General features: G+C 34.5%; 1 protein-coding gene and 1 long non-coding RNA gene across 2 annotated transcripts; both read right to left on the reverse strand.

Moving 5' to 3' along the window:
* Nucleotides 1-254: 254 nt before the first annotated feature.
* On the reverse strand, nucleotides 255-1,569 carry LOC130052355 (uncharacterized). Its single transcript, XM_056157016.1, has 3 exons — nucleotides 1,319-1,569; nucleotides 867-1,003; nucleotides 255-777 (listed from the first exon to the last, which is right to left on the reverse strand). The coding sequence occupies exons 1-3, from the start codon at nucleotides 1,490-1,492 to the stop codon at nucleotides 414-416; spliced, it is 675 nt and encodes a 224-aa protein (XP_056012991.1). The 5' UTR covers nucleotides 1,493-1,569; the 3' UTR covers nucleotides 255-413.
* Nucleotides 1,570-13,806: 12,237 nt separating this feature from the next.
* LOC130052356 (uncharacterized) lies at nucleotides 13,807-21,703 on the reverse strand. Its single transcript, XR_008800665.1, has 3 exons — nucleotides 21,629-21,703; nucleotides 14,112-15,873; nucleotides 13,807-13,912 (listed from the first exon to the last, which is right to left on the reverse strand). It is a non-coding gene; the product is annotated as an uncharacterized LOC130052356 (long non-coding RNA).
* Between the last annotated feature and the right edge of the window lie 2,071 nt (nucleotides 21,704-23,774).

Raw genomic sequence — 23,774 nt, forward strand, 5'->3', positions numbered from 1 at the left:
GACAGCCGGGCAAACACGCACCCCTGGAAACACCAGAGGTGGGACCAGGTGCCCAGAGGGAGCAAGCATCCCCTGTCGACCGGTCACACCCGCCGTGAGCCCTATATCCTGTTCAGGTAAACGGAGTTATCCGCAGTCAAAACCACTGTGCCAAGAACGTCCTAACAATCGCTATGAAACACGTCATGAATATAGTACGAATATTTTAATGACTGGGAATTCCGACAGAAATGAAAGTGAAATGTAATTATAGAAAGTAAAATTCGTTTTTGGTATTACATATGGGTATAAACAGCAATGTTTCACACTAGCATACTTCATGAAAAGTATGACGGCGTGAAGAGTCGCAGTTCATGTCCTCATGTATTTTGAAAGTCTTACACAAATCACACTACGACTATGCATATGTTTGTCTACACAATCACTAAACTCCACAATGTGGTTATCATACAGAGTAGTATTCCTTGTTTATGAATATCGATAGCTGAAGAGTAATAATTCTGCGTTGTCAGATCTGATGTTGGTCTGTATGACGGTGAGGGACTTGGAAAGCATCCGTACATGGCATCCAACATGGCGGTACCCGATGAACCTATACGACATGTAGACTGGCGCGTAGAATTGTTTATCAAGAATGCCATGGTAACATCTTCTCCAGGTTTGCCCCTGATACCCACTCGCATGTTTATTTCGGCATGTACAATGTTAGTAACTCTCTCAGGGGACATGGGTACCCATTTAGAAATTTCTCCAAATATAACTATATCTGTTCCATTCCTGTAAATATACCAGTATAGTATTAGTTACGGCATTGTGATCTTTGTACTGCATGATTCACACGGATGAGGTGGAAAACTGGTACTTACAAACCAGGTTCTCTGGCACTGAACAAGTACAAGCAGAAGTCCTCACGCGTGCAGTTGCCGAGGACTAATGGATGATCATCATCAAATGGCTGCCACATATCCGGTAAACCGAAAGGGAAGGCAAGAGATTGCTTCAGCTGTAGGTATAACGTGTTTAAAACAACAAGACTTGACTTGACTTCAATACAAATTATTTCCTTTATGGTTTGTTATTTATCCTGCGTGATGGGACAATATATCATTATTGAAATAAACAAGATTAGTAACTGGAATGTTCATTGTTTAATGAGACTGTCTGGGAATCCTGTGTCCCGAATATTTATTGGGGGCTAAACTCACACTCTCTGAGTTCATAAACTGGTACTGGGAATCCCATGTCTGAATACTTATTGTTTCTATACTGGTGCTGACTGGGAGTGATGTGTCTGGATGCTAAGTTTGACTATACTCACACTATCTGGAAACCCTGTGTCCGAGAACTTGACCGTGTATGGAGAGGACAGATTGGCTGCCATAAGAATACCAAAGTCACGTGGACGGTCAGAGACGATGGTTGTATAAGACGTCCACACTTCCCCTACAGGATCATCAGCGGATGGAATGGCATCCTGTAAATTAAAAACCATGAATCAATGGATAAAGAGGAGACAAATTCATTTGAGACCTTAATGAAAGGGAAAGATAACGAACAGTGATCAATCTCATAACTCTTATAAGCAATACAAAATAGAGAGTTGGGTAAACACGAACCCCTGGACACACCAGAGGTGGGACCAGGTGCCTAATCTGAGAGGGAAAAGGGTAACTAATTAAGGTTTTAGAAACTTTTACATATCTTTACCAGGAATGTTGTATTCTGAGGGTACTAAGCAGAAATTTCTTACAACTAGATAGTATCAGCCAGGGACTGAAGGTGGATTGTTTTACAGGCAAAAATACCAATTTTCTTATAATTAGACAGCATAGCCCCCGCTAGTAATGCACCATACTACCAAACGGGCTCAAAGTCCGTAAACACCGAGCATAGGCCACAATTTTACAGCCCTTCGCCGGCAATGGTCTCCATGTGAATGAAAGATTCTCGAGCGGAAAGTTAAACAATATACAATCAACCAACAATAAAGAACCCTCACTGCAGCCCTAAGTTCCTTGAATAGGTGAAAAAAATGTGGCATTTCACTTACAGCTGATGACGTTCCTGTATGAGTGATACATTATCGAATGTGATATAAAACAAGAAACAATCATAAAAATCACATGATACATATTTAGTATTCCCATTGTTTAAATCATATGATAAAGTGAAATGTTGATGGGGAATTACTAGTAGTCCGTGGAAACGTTACAGGAGCCATGTTGCTTTGGTCTTGATGTCGCATAAGCAAATGTTTTCCTCTCCCTTATATTCAACAATCTCTTTATCTTATACGCGATTCTCATGCTTTTTACAATTGTAAGCAATAATTTTGTTTTCAAAATTTAAGTGTTGTGTCATAGCTAGAAACGTGACAAATAGAGGTATCAGTGTAAATTTAAGAATTTTTCATGCATATTGCAATCCTGTTAAAAGTGTACGCCTCTTCCATTCATACAGACCTTGATGATTTGTCTGTCGATGGCAGTAGCAGGAAGTGAAGGTTTTAAGAGACGTCCGTTTCCGTCACAACATTTCATGATCAAATAGACATCTGAACTATTGATCTTGTCCCCTGGACCTACAGGTCCAGCACTAAAGGTCGATACTAACACCTCTAACACAGGGTAGGGCTCCGTGACAGCTTCTTATCAAACAAACTCATTACATATTTATACATGTACGTGAAACTTTAATTGCTTGTGTGAAAATCAACAACCTTGAAAAGTCCTAATGTATTAGCGAAATTCATATCGTGATTCTTGATTTCTTAAAAATATTTTCATTCAAATATAATTGAAGAGATGACAATATATCAATGGTTCGTATCCCCTTCGTTAATACAAGATATAAAATGAGCTGAACCTTAATACCTACCAGGGTAAAGTGGGTTGCCATTTTGCCGACGTGTAGACCAGAAAGTGTCTTTGTATGGCGTCAGACCAATAGCAGAAGTCAAAATAGATGATATTCCGATCCGCCATTGCTCTGGATCCAAGTGATAATCCTCACTACCTCTTGCCTGCAATAAGGTAACTGTAACTTTCATATCTGAGATTGTTGGCCTGGACTCACAATTTGTTAAATATTATTGATTACTCCACAGAGTATTAATCAGAGATATCTGAACAATCTTTTCTTTTCTTTTTAATCAATGTTCATAGTTCCAAATGAAATAATTATAGGTTTTTGTTAATGTGAAATTATGAGAACCTGTACTTTCATATGATGATGGAGGTTTCAATGCAAATAAAGACCTGTTAAGAGGATTAAACTTTACTTAAACATTAATAGGTTTGGGAACAGCATCATTATCTTTCATTTTCAATCTTTAGTCCCTTTCTAAAGGTGAAATTGGATTTTGGTACTGGATACTCAATGCTGACGAAATGATCATGAGCATGCAATTCGGCAATTTTTTTCTGTCTGAAAACTTTTATTAATTAATAAGAAAACGAGTGAAATCAGATCCAAACATCAAGAGCCCTTTTGGGGTTAAAACATAGATGATAGCGGAAAGGTTTCTGTCGATACCTACCCACACTCTTTCTAAAATTTCATGAAACATTTTAGCAGAACAAACAATCATACCTTGGTGATTTCAAAATGGCATAAAGCAATAGTCGATATTGTGGATGCATATATTAATTGTCAGTAAAATGTATGTGGAGGATTTATAGCTTAATATGTGTTATTGGAACCACATTGAACTATGGGACTAGTTTCATAAAACTATTTTACTAGGAAGATCTGTCTTAAGACCAAAATTTATCTTAAGATTCCCTCATAGCTGTTTCACAAACTGTCATATCTTATGATCACCGCAAGATGGCTAGAAATCTTAAGACATCAAGTTTGAAATGACGGCTGCCTATGTTAGATATTTCATATGGAGAAGACGTGCATTCAGGGACAGAAACAATTCATTAGACTATATGGAGGATATGTTCATAATCGACGAGTTTCGTTTGTCATGATATGTAATCTTTAAACTGTGTGATGAATTCATCATTCGTTAAGAACATCCCACTAACAGATGACATTCATTTATTGTTTGTAGTCACAACAGAAGTAGTGGATAAACATATACCAGAATCCCACATTTATTCTTTTAACAGGCGTTTATATCAAATACCATTCAATCCTTTCATTTTGTATCACAATGTCTGTAATAAAATGATAGACAAACCGAGCGTAAAACCCTTTGATACACTTGATCACGACTATTGTAAAATCTAGTTTATCTACTTTAATATTTCATATATATTTTCACAAATACACCTATGTAATTAAAAGATGATAAAAGAAACATGGCATTTTACAATGTAATATGTGTAATAAGATGTCAAGATCTATCTTAAGATTTCGTAAAGCTAAGATAGTTTTGTGAAACGGTACTGTCGTATTTTATGATTATCATACGTCACATCTTTTAGTACACCTTGACGTGGTTGTAGATTTTATTTTAAAAAGTCTATTAAATTTACTGCTTTTTGAACGCAAAATTTGCCCCAGAAAACCAATATAATTATCAAAGGGGTTAAAAGAATTTCAATTATTCATGTTAATTAACATAAATCAGTGTTATGTTTGAATAAAAAATCCAATCAAAAGTGTTTCATGATAACCAGAAATAAACATGTGCTTGCATAAAGAGAAATTCTAGTGATATACGTAAATGCATAACATGCTCTCTAAAAGGCACGTGGTTTCCATGGTAACAATGTGAAAAAATGAAAAAATTTTGTTCATTTTTTATTAGACTATGTATCATGAATATTTTATATCAGTTTCATCAAAATATATTTTTATGCCACTTTCCACATTTTTCACAAAATGTTTGATGTTTACTGATTTTGACTGTTATGAAGCTCTTATAATCTATCTTATGACAGATCTTAAGACTGTTTTGTGAAACCCTGGATGTGTTGTGTATTATTCGAACATATCTAAATATTTGTTTGAAAAACCAATAACAAATCCAAAAACAATTGACCAAAAAGTGAACAACAAACATAAAAAACAAATACACTTCCCCTCATTTAAAAAACCCCAAGGAAAATAGCGAAAAAGATGGCCCTCCCATGCTTCTTCATCCTCTTCTATTTGAAAATGGATTTTCTTCATAATCTTTAAACTGAAATTCATGAACCGACTGTCCTATACCATGTATTAAGAACACAATTTAAATCATACTCTGTACTATTGTACGACCCTGAAATGTGTATGTCTCTCAACTAATTCGATACACGAGAACATGCTCTGTGTATGATCAATTTCCAAACTTAGGTAGGCTACACACAAATCACTTTATCGATTTTTCGCATTTGAGAAGCAGTAGACGATAACTAACGATTGATTTCGCTGGTAAATGGACTTTATTCCCGTTCATCAGAACGATGCGAGAGATAAGACTTTGATAGCCTGTGTTCTCTCTCTCTCTCTCTCTCTCTCTCTCTCTCTCTCTCTCTCTCGCTCCTATCTCTCTCTAGTACTAGTATATCCATGTGAAAATTCAATTCCCTTTAAAAAATGTGGTTAAGTACCATGTTTGATAGATATTGATCCATTCTTGGTTTGAAAAAAGAAGTCGGAAATGTGATAAGACGATGACTACGACAACGTTTGAGTAGAAAGGCCAAAAGTGGGATTCATGCCGAATTTATTTAAAATAAGAGTTTTGATAATTGGCCTTACAAAGACAATGTTGTTAAAACTTTGTCATCTGGAACTAATATATATTCCTCACGTAACCTATCCAAATCTTCTATCACTTCTGGTTTACTAAACACAGATGGATGAGTGGTATGCACTTTTGATTTAATGTACCTAATAAGTGATTTTAATATTCCTCTGATAATTTGTTTTCATTCTAACAATGTTTCAAGATCTTTCTTTTCATATTTAGCCTATCAACTGTCATAATCTTCGACAGAATTCATAATAGAGATGAAGGTGCATTGCCAATTGAAAGATCGTGATTCTCTGAATTTAAGATCTTTAAAAATAAGTTATTCACGTCCTCATTTTCAACTGTATCAGCATCATCAGTAATGACATGCCCAGCTGGCCTATGGCGTAAAGAAGACGAAGAACAAGAACACGTAGGTGGATTATGTATATGATGCTCTATTTCTAGGCGCTGTAAAGTTGTTCTTTTTTTGTATTAAAAAGTTTGGATTCGAAAAGTAGAAGTATATTTGTAATAAATACAGGGTGCAGACTTAAACTTGAAATATGCTGGAATACAAGACATCACTTTTTTTTATGACAAAATGTGTTGCTGATGACGAAGGCAGCTATTCCTTTGTTAGTAAAGTTAATTTAAGGAACTAACGGTATTATTCAGAACAATTATTATTACATTGCGTCAAATGCTGTCTAACGTGTTTCATACTGATCGTTAGGCCGTTCTTGGTACATTTATTTTGACTACGGATAACTCCGTTTACCTGATCAAGATACAAGACTCACAGCGGGTGTGACCGGTCGATAGGGGATGCTTCCTCCTCCTAAGCACCTGATCCCACCTCTGGTTTGTCCAGGCGTCCGTATTTGCCCAACTCTCTATTTTGTAATGGTTATAGGAGTTATGAGATTGATCACTATTCGATTATCTTCGCCTTTCGTCATCCATAGCCAGCAGTGGTTTAAAGACCCTGTGATGGCCAAGAATTCAGCGCGTGCGCACACGCAGGCATATACACACACAACATTGAATTTGGTATATGTTGAATATATATATAATTCCTGTGTAGGATAATGACAATATGGGAAATCAAACATTTGGTTGGTGTAAAGTTTTGTATCTTCTTTGAATTGAAAATTCGTAATTTTCTTGATTCAAATATCAGACAATCAAGAGCAATGATAGTGTTGATACAAGAATATATCTATGTTCCTTATCTAATATGACTTGCCAAGTAGTCTTTGCTTGTTACTTGATAAAGGCAGTGAAAACAGGACAGTAATGTGAATTGAAAAAATGTCATTTATTTTGAAAATGACGAAGTTATATTACAGAATAGCTAGTGGGGGTCAGAATGAGTCGAAAACAAAAATACAAGAACATATGTATCGCATAGGTATGATTATGCAATATGACCCCCTACAACACATAATGAAAGATCAAAATAGAGTTGCCTGCAATCAAATAAGGTGGGTCTTACAAATAAAACAGGCCAGCTCACACATATCAAAGTAGCATAACAAAAGGAGGATGTGGAGGGTTGAGTTTTTCTTTGTGTATACAAATTACTTGAGCAGTCGTTGCACTCCAAGCAAACAAAGCGTCCTAACGGCGCGCTGTGATTGGTCATCCATGTAATAGGCTAAGTACAGCTTGCCTGATCGAAAATTTCCACCCAAGACAGCGACGATATGAAACATACCAATATGAGGCATCCCCCAGAAAGGGGAGGGGGCTCAAACAGAAAAATGTCCATACCCAACATCCATCAAACGTGGAAGAAACAAATTTAACATGTCATACAAAACATATATATTGAAACGTTCCGCTCCGAGACCAATTGTAAATTACTATAATTAATGGTTTCGATGGTTTCAAAGTATGTGAGCCCTTCTGTACCTGGCTCAAATCAAGCAATGACCAAGATGATTAAAAGTTCCTATAAAATTTATTAAGGTTAAGAGAAAAACACAAAGTCAAAATATGTTCCGTAAATTCCATGGGTTAATCTCGGGGTTGACCTTCTCCTATCTTGGGGGTGCTGACCAGATATTCTCTCAAATACACAGAATGTATGAAGGTGCTGACTTTCACTTTTACTAGAAGGTACACTGATTGTATGAAAGTGTTGACTTCTATTAGAAGGTACACTGAGTGTATGAAGGTGTTGACTTCTATTAGAAGGTACACTGAGTGCATGAAGGTGTTGACTTCTATTAGAAGGTACACTGAGTGTATGAAGGTGTTGACTTCTATTAGAAGGTACGCTGAGTGTATGAAGGTGTTGACTTCTATTAGAAGGTACGCTGAGTGTATGAAGGTGTTGACTTCTATTAGAAGGTACACTGAGTGTATGAAGGTGTTGACTTCTATTAGAAGGTGCAAAACATTGACCAACAGGTTGATAACCTTCTGTATAAACCAACAATTCTAAGTAGACGGTTATTAAATAAGTCCTTAATAGATATCAATCAATTCCGGAGAAGGTGTTGACTATTCTATGGAGAAGGTGTAGTAAATAAGGGGATGGTGATGATGATGCTGATGCAGAAGGGTGATGCTAATTGAGATGTTTCATGAATGAAACATAATAACAAATATTTCCAACTAAACAATAAGATGTTAAATATGCACCTTCTGACTGGGGATGTCGGGCTGAAACAGTTGTTGTTGACTCATCTCTGGGGATGCGGTGACCGAAGTGCTGAAATCCAGTCGGGTTCGGCAATATATAGCCTGTTGACGTCACGTGACCCCGACCTCATGATTATTCATGAAGTAAAATGGCTGTCTGTAGAGTAAACCGTGCAGATATATTCTGCAGAGAAAACGGCTGATACGGATTATCTCCGATATTTAACATCATCAAGAGAGTTAAATGTAAGTTTTTGACACTTGTAGGTCTTGCCTAACATTTTCTTATTGCATGATAAGACGTATTAAAGCTAAAATCTCGCTGAGATTTGAAGGTGCTGAGCACGTGCGTTTACGATGTTCGTCGAAGTATTCAACTGTCTGGGGTTGTTTAACTACGTTAATCTTCAACTTCTAATACCTTAAAGTTGTATAATAGTTGATAGGAATCTTCCATGTTGTAATCATACTCTTTAGATGATGTAGTTCGATGATTTAATACTCTTTTCGTATGAAAATAATACTGTGTTTGTACAGTACCGTACTAAAGTATTCACCGTATATAAACAACGGAGTGTAACTCAACAACGCAGCATGTAGGAGAATTAAACTATTTTACTGCAGTAATAGATATATTAATATCATTACCACAAATTCTATAAAATCTCTGATAATATCAATAAGTCTTGGGCCTATTTAATGTCTAGTTTTTGAGATCCCAATCGAACACACACAGGATTTAGAGTGTGTAAAGCAGAAACCATTGTCCATTGATGGTATCAAAGAAAATGAGGAGATGGTGCATTTAGCTTTTTTTGAAAATTTCATTCGTGATAAGTATGTTCACCAGTATGGTAGGAGTAATTTTGAATCCATCATAGGATCTTTAAAACAGTGCGGGTTACGGATGATGATCCTTCCGAATCACGCCTTCTTGTTCTTAAACTTAAATTTACTAACAAAGAAGTAAATGTTGTCAGCATAAACAAGATCGTCATAAAAAGTTCATTCCATCATACTTCAAGTTCTAGTCTGCAACTTGTACTTCCTAGAAATATAAATTCACAATTGTGTGCAATCTTTTTAATTACAAACTTTATAGTGTAAAGATATAGACTATGTTACGAAAGCCCAGAAGGCTCATTCGAAATTCGAAATTCAAAATACGAGATTCGAAATTCAGAATACGAGATTCGAATTTCGAAATTCAAAATCCAAATTAACCAATCAAAATGTAGGTCATAATAAATTAAAGGGTAGAGAGTACATGCATATAAACTTAAAATATAGCAGAAAGCTTTTTCTTCTAATATGTTTACCAAACAATGAAACATTTCTTTTAAAACTACAAATGTTATGATGTATGCTTAGAATGCAGACAGGCCCGTAGGCTGAGGGTGTTTGGGACAAGATTTTATCTATCATATATAAACAATAGAGGAAATTCGAACCATGAATAAATATTTCTCTCCGATCTATTTTTCATTTTTTTAGGGTCCAGGAAGCTTAACTACATGTGTCATTATGACAGAAAAATAATCTATCCACGTTTTAAAGATCATCTTATCCCACTGATTCATATTATGGGCAATATTTTGACATCATAAATCATGTCATTATATGCAAACAGGCCTGTAGAAAGTCAGATTCATAGAAAGCGGGGAGGGGGTGGAACCAGGTGGAATACACCTCAAATAGTACACTTTGATCGAAATGGAATCGAAGGTTATATGAATAAAATTAACTGATGACACCCCGTAGCAATGGATTCTGATTTTAGATTAATCTATAGGTTTACCCGTATACCATTTTTTTTTCTGCTTGAATAATCATATTGTTATAATTTATTTTACATGAAGATAACCGTACATGTTAACAATGACACAGGCTCATGCCCCCCCCCCCCATCCTCCCCCGACTGGCAATATTTCAAAAGGGGGAGGAGAGGGAAAAATAACTGGGAACAATCCACCCATTATAGTGTTTGACCAAATATCTACAGGCTCCTGAAGTACACCGTATCGACACTACTACCAACACCCATCCCCCCTTTTTCTGATTTTTTTTCTTTTTGCGACGATAATTTCTTAGAAATGTGTGGATTCCTTGTCTATCAGACCCCAATTTATATAATAAAAATATAAAATTATATAACAATGATAAGCACGTAGTTAAGCTTAATATAAATTTCGATTTATATAATCGTTTCACGCCTTTTGTAAGCTTTAGAGATTGTCTTAGCCTTCTATTGGTATAACAACTTGTATTCTATTATACCGGTAGAATGTCAATCTTTAAAACTTACAAAAGGCGTGAAACGATTATATATAATATATATATAAATCGAATTCGGGATGGGATCGACAAGAAATCCACACATTTCGGAGAATTTATCGCCGCAGAAAAGATCAGAAGGGGGAGGGGTGGTGGTAGTAGTGTCCATACTTCAGATACCTGTACAAATATCTTCCTCACCAGTTTATTTTTTATATGCGCCTGGGTGTAAATAACAGAGGAAATTCGAACCATGGATAATTATTTCTCTCCTATCTATGTTGTCTCTTTTTATATTTTTTAATATTTGAACAGGAAGCTTAACTACGTGCGTCATTAGTCATTACAACAGAACACTAATTTATCCACGTTTTAAAAAAAAAATAGCTTGTCCCATTGATTTATATTTGTACATGCATGTTCTATGTTCAAGTATGTATAATCCTAGGAACCGGTAATTTTGTCCGTAATAGTAATAGTAGGGTTCTATACTATATCATCCCCAATAAATACTAGGAGGTGATATAGTATATACCCCTACTATTATTATATCACAGACAAAATTACCAGTTCCTGTGGTACGTAGGCTGATATAATATGAATCAGTGCATAAAATAATTTTAAAACGTGGATAGATTAGTATTCTGCCGTTATCACGCACGTAGTTAAGCTTCCTGGAGCCTGAAAATTGTAAAAAAAAAAAAAAAAAAAAAAAAAAAAAATACAACATAAATCCGAGATAAATATATATTCATGAATCGAATTTCCTGCATTGTTTATACATTATGTATATAGATAACCGAATAAATCAAACTAGAATCAATTGTTGGAGGGGTATTATCGGTTAATAGGCTTCATATAAGATGCCACTTTAAGGTATATCATGATGTGTATTCGTCATTATTTGATCTGGTTATCATATACAGTGTAGAATTAATATGCGGGAGCTGGAACAAGTTTTCTGTTTGCCTCCTTTCCCGCTTTCTACGGGCCTGTCTGTGTGCTAAGCATACATCAAAACAGTCATAGTTTTAGAAGAAATGTTTCGTTGTTTGGTAAACATATTAGAGAAATAAGATTTCTCTCATTATTTTAAGTTTACATGTATATGCATGTACCCTCTAACCTTTAATCTATTGTGACCTTCATTTTGATTGGTTAATTTTGATTTTGAATTTCGAAATTCGAATATCGTATTTTGAATTTCGTATCTCGTATTTTGAATTTCGAATCTCCAATGAGCCTTCTGGGTTTTCGTACTATGTTATACAAATTTCACCTACATGTTTGAACTTTAGTTCACCTGGACATATAATTACTGTTGCCATAGTTGAAAATGACGACCTCAAGTCATTTATCTTAAAAGATCCAAAATTCAGAGAGCTCCGATCGTTCAATTGACGACAAAGCTTCATCTCTATTATGAATTATGTCGAAGATTATGCCAGATGATGGTCTAAATACGAAGAAGAACTTGACATTTTGTCAGAGCGGATACAAAATATAAGAGCAATTTCAGTCTTGTATTAGACACTTTAAAACAAAAGTGTGTATTACCTATTCTTCTGTATCTGATAAACCAGAGGTGATGAAAGACTTAGATATTGAAGCTGACAATGCTTGTAACAACATTGTTTTTGTTTATAAGGCCCATCAGTACACCTGTATTTTAAACGAACTTGACTTTAATTCCACATTTGGTAATCCAACTTACAGTTTTTATTTAAAATACATCTCATATTTCAGTCCATGGAACGAATGACTATGAATTACCGCATCGATATTGGATTCCAAAACTACCCGAATACCCTTACAGAGATACATTGCATGTGACCAGTCAACAGTGGATGCTTAATCCCCCTAGGAACCTAATGTCATCTCTGGTGTGTCCGTGTTTGTCCTTCTTATAATTTGGTATTCTATATAGGAATTATGAGATTAATTACTGTTCACTCTTCACTTTTCCATCAGTCGCCGAGTTCGTCAAACGACACGGCAAATTCAAACATTAAATGAAATAGTACAGGCAATGTATCAGGAGTGGCAACAACATGAAATTCGACGTCTGTTCAAAGGTTTAAGAAGATGCTCAGAGTCGGTCATTCGTGTCCACGGAAGTTACGCTAGATGCTGAAAAATCTATTTACACATGTTAACCTTATCAGCTTTATTACATTCATAATAATCATTTGAATCAATACATAGAGGCATCGCTGTCAACTTAAAGTTTTACTCAAAACATTTTCTCATCTTTGAAAAATAATGTCAATGAATGCATTTACTGATGTGTTTTTTAAAACGATTTTAATGATCAAGTGATGATATTAAAAAGATAACGTCAAACATGAAAATTGTTATTCATGTTATAGTGTTGAATTAATCATCACACTACAGCTAAGATAGAAGAGCTAGTGTTGGGATATTTTTCCCATATACATTTGTAGACATATATCCAGGTTCCGTCTCGAAGCTTTAGTCAAGTTTTAAACAAGTTTAAGGCAGGAATCTTATTCTAGCCGACAAAGGTTTTACTATTCATGATCAGTTGCCACAAGATGTTTCTTTGAACATAGCTTTTTTTCATTAACATGTGATGAGTTTACGCCCCAAAAAGCAGCACTATGTTACAAGATAGCAATGGTCCGTACTCATGTTTAAAAAGCAAATGAGGGTATCAAGAACCATAAAATTCTCCGTCACATTCCAGAAATATACCCACCTATATCAACAAATATTTTCCAACTTTGTAGCTCTCTTGTAAAATTGCAAGCACCCCTTTGAAAGAAACAACTTGATTAAATTGTTATTTCATCATCTCAGATGATAAAATATTTGATCTCGTGTCTCATTTTCAACTACAAAAATCTTTTGCTTATTAGTTTTATGACATGTTCATATATAAATGATATGCAGTGCTGAAAAATCTCCGGTCAGTAGCTAAGCTCTGTGGTATCATTTGTATCCTTGGACTAGTTACTTTACTCTATCGGTACACCCTCTTCACTTAGAGGATAAACTGGCTACTTGACATGTTAGACAAGCTGGCTATGTGGATGTAAAAGCATTTACACCGTATACAGCAGCTCTGCTTCTATGTTCCCTTGAATTATTTCAGAAATGAAAGTGTTGAAAAAATCAGATCGACTTTGCAATGCTTTTTTTTGGGGGGGGGTCAACTCGGAGTCCTTCATGATCCAAACAATTTGACAGTCTACTCTAGTCGATATAATCAAATCACAACATATATTGTTGTATAAATGGAGCTAGCCTTGTATCTAGTGATAGTGGGGATAGGTTGACTTGAGACTCTGCAATCTAAAAGCAACAAGAAATTTCTAGATCTACATATTGAATAACAAAACAGCATCAATGAATAAACTGGACAAAAAGTAAACCAACAAGCACATAGATTACAAAAAGCACCATTAATATCATATCGATACAATGTATATATATATATATATATATCCAATATACAAAGTATTATATACGTGTATTTACCAAGATAAAATACCTTTCGACTGCATTGCATCATCTATTGTTAAATCTGCTGCACGTTATTGAGAGGACACTTCATTTCAAGTACGTGAAGCACAGCAAATATCGAGCTTCTGGATTATAGAAACTTGCATCACATGTTGATGGTTGTATGACTAGACCATCTGAAGATGACCCTGAAGATCCAGTTAGTGAAGCCAAATCCCTCCTTAAATTCCTATCTTTTTACTGATATGAAAAGACCAGGTGAATTCTGGACACCAATAATTCGAATTTTACGTAATGAATTGTTGAATATCTATAGAAATATTATGAAATTCTTGATATATCGGTAACTCCATAAGGAAAAATCTGAGGGAAATACATTACAATATTTAATACCAAAAATAAGAAATCTCAGTTTCAAAAAGACTACTTATAATTCCTTGCACCAAATATCATCTATTTAGCATAAAGAAGTAATAAGCAGTGAAATGGTACACGACAGCAAATAAATGAAATATGTTTGATTCGTTATATAATAAAGACACCTAACTTACCATTCATTCCATTTCAACTTCAGACATGCTACTTTGTGGTTTGCTATAAGAGTTGTGATACACCTGTTTGTTTGCGTTTTTGCCGAATTTAACCTTCGCGTGAATTCCAGATTGACCGTCGGGTTTAAAAGTGGTAAGAAAATGGTGGTGAACAATGTCTTGGGCATTGAAATTCGGATAACATGTACGCTATTTAATCTTGGAACATCAATATTAAGATAAACAGAGATTTATCCGAAACTACACGAAGTTTTAGTCATGGATGCTTTGTGAGGATGATCAGAATAGATAAATGGAACGCCCTATCATTCAATTCTAATATCGAACGAGGCATCGTAAAATAGACACAACATAATATGAAAATACAGAATTGATATTTTAAATGAATAGTAATTTATCTGTATAACGTCCAGTGAAGCCAGTTGTTCATTTCAAGCACCAGTTCAACTTCTGTGTAATCATTTCCCAGGATTTCATGTCATAATAGTTTAATAATAATAAGTTGACATCTTTTTTATTTCTAGGGAATAGGATTTATCAGCTACAAAGACTACGTGAGACGGGTAGATAAACGAAAAAGAAAAAAAACATCTTTGATTTACTTACCTTTTCCCGTGTACATGTACTTTATTTGATGGATTTATAGAATTCAAAAACAGCCATTGAATAACTGGAATTGTTCATGTAATATTTTTCTCCATTGAAAGTAGTTTCTAAATTTAGTTTGAGAATTGCTACGTATATTATTTTTACATATGCAAACTTTCAAAAACCTGCCTATATTGTCAGGTTTATACATTGTCACCTTTAAAACGACTTTTCTGTACGTTAAACTATTTCATCACATAGATTGGTGTTGAAATGACAGAAGAGAAGTAAAGGGAAATAGAAGTGAATGATTTGTTAGTCAATGCAGCAGATAATGTTTTGAAAAAAGGAAGAAAATCATTAGTGAAATAAAATATTAAGTTCACATTTTGTTACTATGAAACATGGGAAGACAACATTGAAAACAAAAGATGTCCAAGAATGGGTTTTTGTATGCATTTAAATTTTTGTACCTTTCACTGAAATATGAAATGCTTAATACATGCAGAAAACTAAATGAAATTTGGTCTTTTCATAATCAATTGGACATACAAGAGATGTTATTTCTTGCAGCGTCAGTTTCCGGTTTTATGGAGTTTTGAGTGGACTTCATGTAGTTTCCGGCTTTGGTTTTTGTAGAAAAAGTGGATGCTGTAATAGAAAATAGATATACATTTTTATTATCAATGGGGGATGTACCAGTATCTCTAATAGTTAAAGAGATATTTTTGATCAAATAAGATATATCATGTAAAAACATACTCCGGGAAGAGGAAGAAACTATCTTTACAATAATGACAGGCATGTTTAAAAGTTTTTAATCATTAGAGAAATATTGCTAGACAGATTTCAGAAAGAGGAAACTCTATATTAAAACATACATTTTTTTATTTGCAAGATATATTTGATGAGAAACATTCATATTGACTATAATATAACTTCTCCATGATGTTTTACCAATACTTACCTATGATAATTGGCCAATTGATCACTGAATTTTTATATCAATATTTCAATGATTAGTGAAATTAATTTGATTTCGTTACCCAATCACTATTCTTTATAATACGAGGTTAACATAATTCATTAATGATATTTCATCAGTGCATTACCTTCCATTTAGTACACATTGCAATTGCAGGTTTAGTGCGAAAAAAAAATATCAAGCATTAAAAAGGAAGGAAAGAATGAAAAGAGAAGGACACGAATGCTCAGAATAAATGAATATTGTTTACATATCATACTGCTAGATTTGAGTCGCGTTAAATTATGTTTATATCCGCATGGGTTGGATTGAAATTCAAATTTGTAAAGATGGTCGAGAAGAGAATGGTGATTATTGCATAACATGACAATTTGAATGAAGTTTATTATCTTTGTATTTTGTTTTCGTCAGTGGAAAATTCAGATTTCATATATAACTCTCAGTTTATCAAAGCGTTACTCCAAAATTTATATTATATCATTATGCTTTAATTGATAGAACAATCGAGGTAGGCTACTTACAAACAAGTTCATGTCACAGGGGTTTTAACTATCTCGTTTAAGGTCAGCATTAAACAAATTCCATGGTCGTTATAATGATTTAGTTCGCCAATACAAACTATCACTGGGTCAAATGCTGTCTGGCGTGTTTCATACCGATAGTTAGGCCGTTCTTGGCACACTGATTTTGACTACGGATAACTCCGTTTACTTGATTAAGATATAGGGCTCACGGCGGGGGTGACCGGTCGACAGGGGATCCTTACTCCTCCTAGGCACCTGATCCCACCTTTGGTATATACAGGAACCCATGTTTGTATAACTCTTTATTTTGTATTGCTTATAGGAGATATGAGATGTATCACTGTTCGTTATCTTCACCTTTCATCAGAAGGAATTTCACCCTAGTAAGAATCATCTGACAAAATTTGGGTAAAGTTTGTGTTTGATGTACTCCTTCCCTACATGTTCCATTCAACCTGTAGGGTCTATAATTTTATGAAGTTTCTTTTCATTCTAGTGAAAATATCGTCTTAATATCAATATTATATTATGTTGATTTACTACGCAGTATTTTAAGCTGTGGATTTCATTTTTCATTTTTAGGACAATTTTGATCAGCCTTTTTTCTGAAACACAGAATTTAGGATGCACACCTTCACTTGTACGTAACAACTAACAAGGTTCAACGCATTGTTCATCAGACTGTATAAATAGCTGGTTTCCCCAAGTATGATAAAATAATCAGATATATACTGGATGCAGTAAACCCCTATCTTTGCTCCTCGCGAAAAGTTTTACTGTTGTCGAAAGAGAATATTCAAACTTATTATGCCACAACATATACCAGAAGTGGTGTATTATTAAAAAAAAATCTAAATACCTTTTAGAAAATTTGAAATCTCAAAGCTTTTCTTAAAAATCAACAACATCAGAACAACATAAGAACGTATGACTTTTCAACACTTTACTCGATCATTCCTCATGATGAATTAAAAAGACCATATATTTTCACATCATAGACAGTTTTTCCCCAATAAAATGGAAAAAGGGTGTATTTATATCTTGTGATCAGTCATTCACTTTGTTAAGCACCACTCTGATTCTACGTACAAATACTCTAAAGTTAATATTAAAAAGATGCTGGATTTACTTATTGACAATATCCTCGTAGTTTTTTTTTGTGTGATCACGTCTTCCAACAGTATTGGAATTCCGATCAGCACCAATCGTGCTCGTTTCTTAGCTAACCTATTCTTGTATTGTTATGAGGCAGAATTTATTCAAAAGTTTTTACATGTAAAACAAAATTCTTTTCGTGGCCTTCAACTCGACATTTAGATATATCGACGACCCTTTATCTAATAACAATATTTATTTTCATTCGTATGTTTATTAGATATATCCCAGTGAATTCAAAATAAAAGACGCCACATAGTCTTCCACATCGGCTTTGTACTTAGATTCCCGTGGAGATCCGGGTTAGAATAGGTCCTCAGTACTCCCTGGCTTGTCGTAAGAGACGACTAAATGGGGCGGTCGTTCGGATGAGACCGCAAAAAGCAAGGTCCCGTGTCACAGCAGGTGTGGCACGATAAAGATCCCTCCCTGCTCAATGGCCATAAGCGCCGAACATTGGCCTAAATTTTGCAGCCCTTCACCGGCAGTAGTGACATCTCCATATGAGTGAAATATTCTCAAGAGGGCCATAAAACAATATTCAATCATACATAGATATTTGATTGAAAATAGATTTTAACAGCAAACTAACGACTCAGGTTTTTGACAAACGGGATGACTTAAACTTCTCCACTGTCAACTTCCCATATTTATGTAGGAATATTCCGTTATCACTTGCATATGATGTTTACGTCTCTCAAGAGAGAGAGAGAGAGAGAGAGAGAGAGAGAGAGCATTTGATAAATTTGATGTTGATGGTCCTTATATATAGTTATGTAAGGAGAAGGTACGCTTAGCATATAAATTTGGCTTAGTAAAATCAAGAAATATGAAGTAGAAGATGATGCACTTTTATCTATCAAAGTCATTTGTGGGCAACACCCTCTCTTTAAATATACAAACGAAATGGCGCCAAATCGTTACATAGTAGAATAATACACTCCCGATTTTACCCGGATCGCTATTTTTTAACCAAAACTTCAAAATTTTACTTGCATTTGTCATTAATTTGATATGTGCACATACAAGGCGATGGGTGATAATTGCGTGTGTTAAATGTAGTACTTCAATTGATAATAAAAAGGGCCTTTCGTCAATCGCATTCCCTCTGCACATTGTGAAATCATCAAATCTTATATTTCCGGAAAAATTTCCGCATCACACACATTTGATATTAAGATAACATAAATGCACGACAAATAAATGTTACGTTTTTTGAAGTACAGATATTATAAAATGAAGTATAATAACGTTTTTATCAATTACTGCGATCATTATACATGCAATTCTGATTTTCAATTTCATTCATGTTTTTATCTAAAACGATAATGACATATAGTCGACTGTAAAATTATCGCTTGTTACATGAACAACACTCATGTAAAATTGTTTGTGTATTTCATAACATTAATGTTAAACACGTGTTGGAAAAAATTACTACTGGATTTAACGGGAGCATCACCTGTTAAACATGGAGGAGAATGAAGAGAAATGTTGAGTTTGACATGTGAAATTATAACATTTTGGGAATATAAAGCAAAATTACCATGAAAAAAGATACATTTAGCTAAAGTTTAAGTAAATGATGTTTTGTTTTAATCATTGATATAACTATTTGTAAGCATTGCTAGATGTATGCTTTGATTTCAATATGTTGTATGTGAAGTAAATTTTTGGGGTAAATTATATACGGTCTACGTTTGGTTTAATTTTGACGATATTTACACTATTTTAGTATTAAACCGTTCTTGGCACACTGATTTTGACTCCGGATAACTCAGTTTACCTGATCAGGATATGGAGCTCACGGCGGATGTGACCGGTCAACAGGGGATGCTTACTCCTCCTAGGCACCTGATCCCACCTCTGGTGTGTCCAGGGGTCTGTGTTTGCCCAACTATCTATTTCGTATTGCTTATAGGAGTTATGAGATTGATCACTGTTCGTTATCTTCACGTTGCATGTATATGTATATTCATGTAATAGAAATTGAATACTGCTCGGTATCAAAATGAACTACGATATATAAATAAATTGTCATTTATACAATTTTCATGCCGAACGCCATTTTCCCAAAACAACACTAGAGCAACAGTTGTTGTTTTATTCACATTCATGGAGTCTAATCTTTGTGCATGCACAGGCATGACTATAGAGTTACCTGAGATTTCCCAATCAAAAACCCTCAATAATACTTTTAAGATAGCAATGGTATTCAAAGAAAAAGGAAGTGCTTTGTCTACTTTTGATTTGTAATATATGGAGTCATTGACTTTATGTCGTTTTCCGCTTTGATACTTGTAGAAGAAGTAGATTCTGTTATAAAATTAGAAATTATATTATTCATACATGCTTCAAACCAATCGTCATTTTGAATAACCTTTTGTACACTTATCGGTACAATGTACATGTAGCAAGTCTTATTTATCCTTTGAAATCTTATCGGCAATATTCTAACACGTACTTTTACCCTTAACGACAGTCATTGTGATAGATCCATTTTATATCATTATTTATTGTAACACAGCTTTTGTATAATTTTGATAAACCTTGTGAATTCTTACCTATGCGTATTTGGATACACCCTTTGTATTACAGGTGATTATGCTAATACAGTTACCAGTAGATATTCTTTTTTTATTCCTTGTACAATTGAATGTAGTTATTCTGATTCACCCTTTGCACTCTTACCAGTAAATGATTTGCTAACATTTGTATGCTTACCGGTACTTATTTTGATGCATTCTTTGTACATTTACCGATAGCTATTCTGATACATTATTTGTACAGTTACCGGTAGTTATTCTGATGCATTATTTGTACACTTACTGGTAGTTATTCCGATGCATTATTTGTACAGTTACCGGTAGTTATTCCGATGCATTATTTGTACAGTTACCGGTCTTTATTCTGATGCATTCTTTGTACAGTTACTGGTAGCTATTCCGATGCATTATTTGTATAGTTACCGGTCTTTATTCTGAAGCATTCGTTGTACTATATGTATTACCGGTAATTATTCTGAAGCATTATTTGTACAGTTACCAGTTATTTGTCCAGTTACTGGTAGTAATTCTGATGCATTTTTTGCAGAGTTACCATTAGTTATTCTGATACATTGTACAGTTACCGGTAGTTATTCTGATACATTATTTGTACAGTTACCGGTAGTTATTCTGATACATTATTTGTACAGTCACCAGTAGTTATTCTGATACATTCTTTGTACAGTTACCAGTTACTTGTCCAGTTACTGGTAGTAGTTCTGATGCATTTTTTGCAGAGTTACCAGTAGTTATTCTGATATATTGTTTGTACAGTTACCGGTAGTTATTCTGATGCATATTTTGTACAGCTACCGGTAGTTATTCTGATGCATTATTTGTACAGTTACCGGTAGTTATTCTGATACATTATTTGTACAGTTGCCGGTAGTTATTCTGATACATTATTTGTACAGTTACCGGTAGTTATTCTGATACATTATTTGTACAGTTACCGGTAGTTATTCTGATACATTCTTTGTACAGTTACCAGTAGTTATTCTGATATATTGTTTGTACAGTTACCAGTAGTTATTCTGATGCATCATTTGTACAGTTACCGGTATTTATTATGATACATTATTTGTACAGTTACCAGTAGTTATTCTGTTTTATTCCTTGTACAATTAGATAAAGTTATTTTGTTTCACCCTTTCTACTCTTACCGGTAAATGTTTTGCTAACATTTGTATGCTTACCGGTACTTATTTTGACACACCCTATATGGGGACTACACATTTCATCCAGACTACATTTACACTGGAAACCACAGTTCTCCCCATACGACGGGGGTGGACAAGTATTGGAACAATTATCTCCATAGGAACCTGTAGGGCAGGCTACAGAAAAAGTTAAAGGAAGATGATAAAACTCTTAATGTTATTATAGACGCAGCCTGAATAATACAGTACCATATACAATGGTTTGTACATTGTACCATGAGAGAAAACTGCAAGCTAGAACATAGATCAAAGTCAATCATTTTTTCTTTGACTTAATTTTTTAACTTTTAAATATGGCTTTCGATCAGAATGAAGAAGAATTAGTAAAAACTTACGAATGCATTCACCATTGTGATGGTGAAAATTCGTTCAGCACTCGTTTGTGGAAAAATGTGTGGTAATTAGATTCTATCTTCCAATAAATCTAAGAAGAATATCTATATTTTAATATTTTGAATATACATGTATGTGTACCTTTACCAAGAATCAAATTTTGTACTCTTCTAAATTCAGTAAATATTGAGAAAAAATTAACCCATGAATAAAATTCAAAATGTACTGATATGGATTTATCCTCCCACTGGATTCATTTCACTCACAAGATACTATTCCAAGTCATATCATTATTTATACATGTAGGTTAATGACTGGATATAGGGAAATATATTTTCAGAAGTTCTTGTGCCGAAAAGCGGACTCTGTGAGGTGTTTTTGTTATTGTAAATTCTGCAAAACGATAACGAGCTGGCATATTTCCCGATATGCAGTAAAAACCTATCATTGGGTCAAATACTGTCTGACGTATTTATACCGATTGTTAGGTCGTTCTTGGCACACTGATTTTGACTACAGATAACTCCGTTTACCTGATCAGGATATAGGGCTTGCGGCGGGTGTGACCGGTCGACAGGGGATGCTTACTCCTCCTAGGCACCCGATCCCACCTCTGGTGTGTCCAGGGGTCCATGTTTGCCCAACTAAATTTTGTATTGCTTATAGGAGTTATGAGATTGATCACTGTTCGTTATCTTCACCTTTCATCACATTTGCTCTACATCTATCTACTTCTAACTCTATAAATGCTCAATTTTAAAAGAAAATATTATAATTAGCAAACGAAGTTCTTTACGTCCATGAATATTTGTGAACATATCAGGCCTCAAATCCATACACTGAAAATAGACTTTTAAAAATCAAAACACTAGAAATGTTATGTTCTTATGAAAAATATTTGAAAAGTTAATTGGATTTGAAATTTAGACTTAAGTCTATTCCCAGGTTATGGTTTTGAAAACTGATATCACAATAATCGTGTTAAGTAGGCAGATGCGATGTCACAATTAAGTTAAGTGGTCTCCGAGCGTCTGCATTACCGACAATTATAGCTCAATAAATGCCCAGGTACTCTAAATAAAATATACAGCAAAAAGTATCAAAATATGTAATAAGAGTGGCTATAGAAATATTAATATCGTGTCAATCTTAACAGTTTGATATTTGTTTAAACATGCATTTCCTTGTTCTACGTACCGATCGTTAACACAGCTGCCTTTAGTTGTTGTTTCTGCATTGAGTGATGAAACCAAATAGGCTAATAATCCTATGTTTCGACCTCTCCGCGAATTAAAAATTATCATTTGAAATATTGAATCCATTCCATCTATACTTTTTAAAGATACTATGGAAACTCTATGGCTAATTTCCCTTCAAACATTTATTTTTCAATCATAGTAAAGTGTGTTATACCCCGGAAGATTCATTGATTGGGAAACACGTTTACCAATATAGTTTAGAATTACAGTCAGAATCAACACCAAATCATATTTCTAAGAGACATAGTTCTTGGCAGCCTTCAATCATAAACGAAAATTATTCGACCATCATTACTAACACCAGCACTAGATTTTACAGACTCTGAGAATGTAACAAGAGTGGTAGACAACGCACTAACATGACATGGGCAGGGCATCAGAAGAGGTAGCAGGTGTGTGAGATACAAAGGTGTCAGTTGGAATTGACGAAACGTAAGCAGAATTAGAAATACATATGATTTCTTTATTCAAAAGTTAGTTATTGATAGCTAGTCCCTAGAAACCATTCGATTTCCTCAATTCTATTTATT

The sequence above is a fragment of the Ostrea edulis genome, chromosome 2 (assembly GCF_947568905.1).
Source record: "Ostrea edulis chromosome 2, xbOstEdul1.1, whole genome shotgun sequence".
Taxonomy (NCBI): domain Eukaryota; kingdom Metazoa; phylum Mollusca; class Bivalvia; order Ostreida; family Ostreidae; genus Ostrea; species Ostrea edulis.

What these genes read in the sequence shown, in the direction of transcription:
- LOC130052355 (XM_056157016.1), bottom strand. Translation starts at nt 1,492, where the DNA reads ATGGTTTTTAATTTACAGGATGCCATTCCATCCGCTGATGATCCTGTA. An exon ending in ACACAGGGTTTCCAGATAGT is followed by an intron (nt 1,004 to 1,318) that starts GTGAGTATAGTC and finishes TTATACCTACAG; the next exon opens with CTGAAGCAATCTCTTGCCTT. An exon ending in AGTGCCAGAGAACCTGGTTT is followed by an intron (nt 778 to 866) that starts GTAAGTACCAGT and finishes GTATATTTACAG; the next exon opens with GAATGGAACAGATATAGTTA.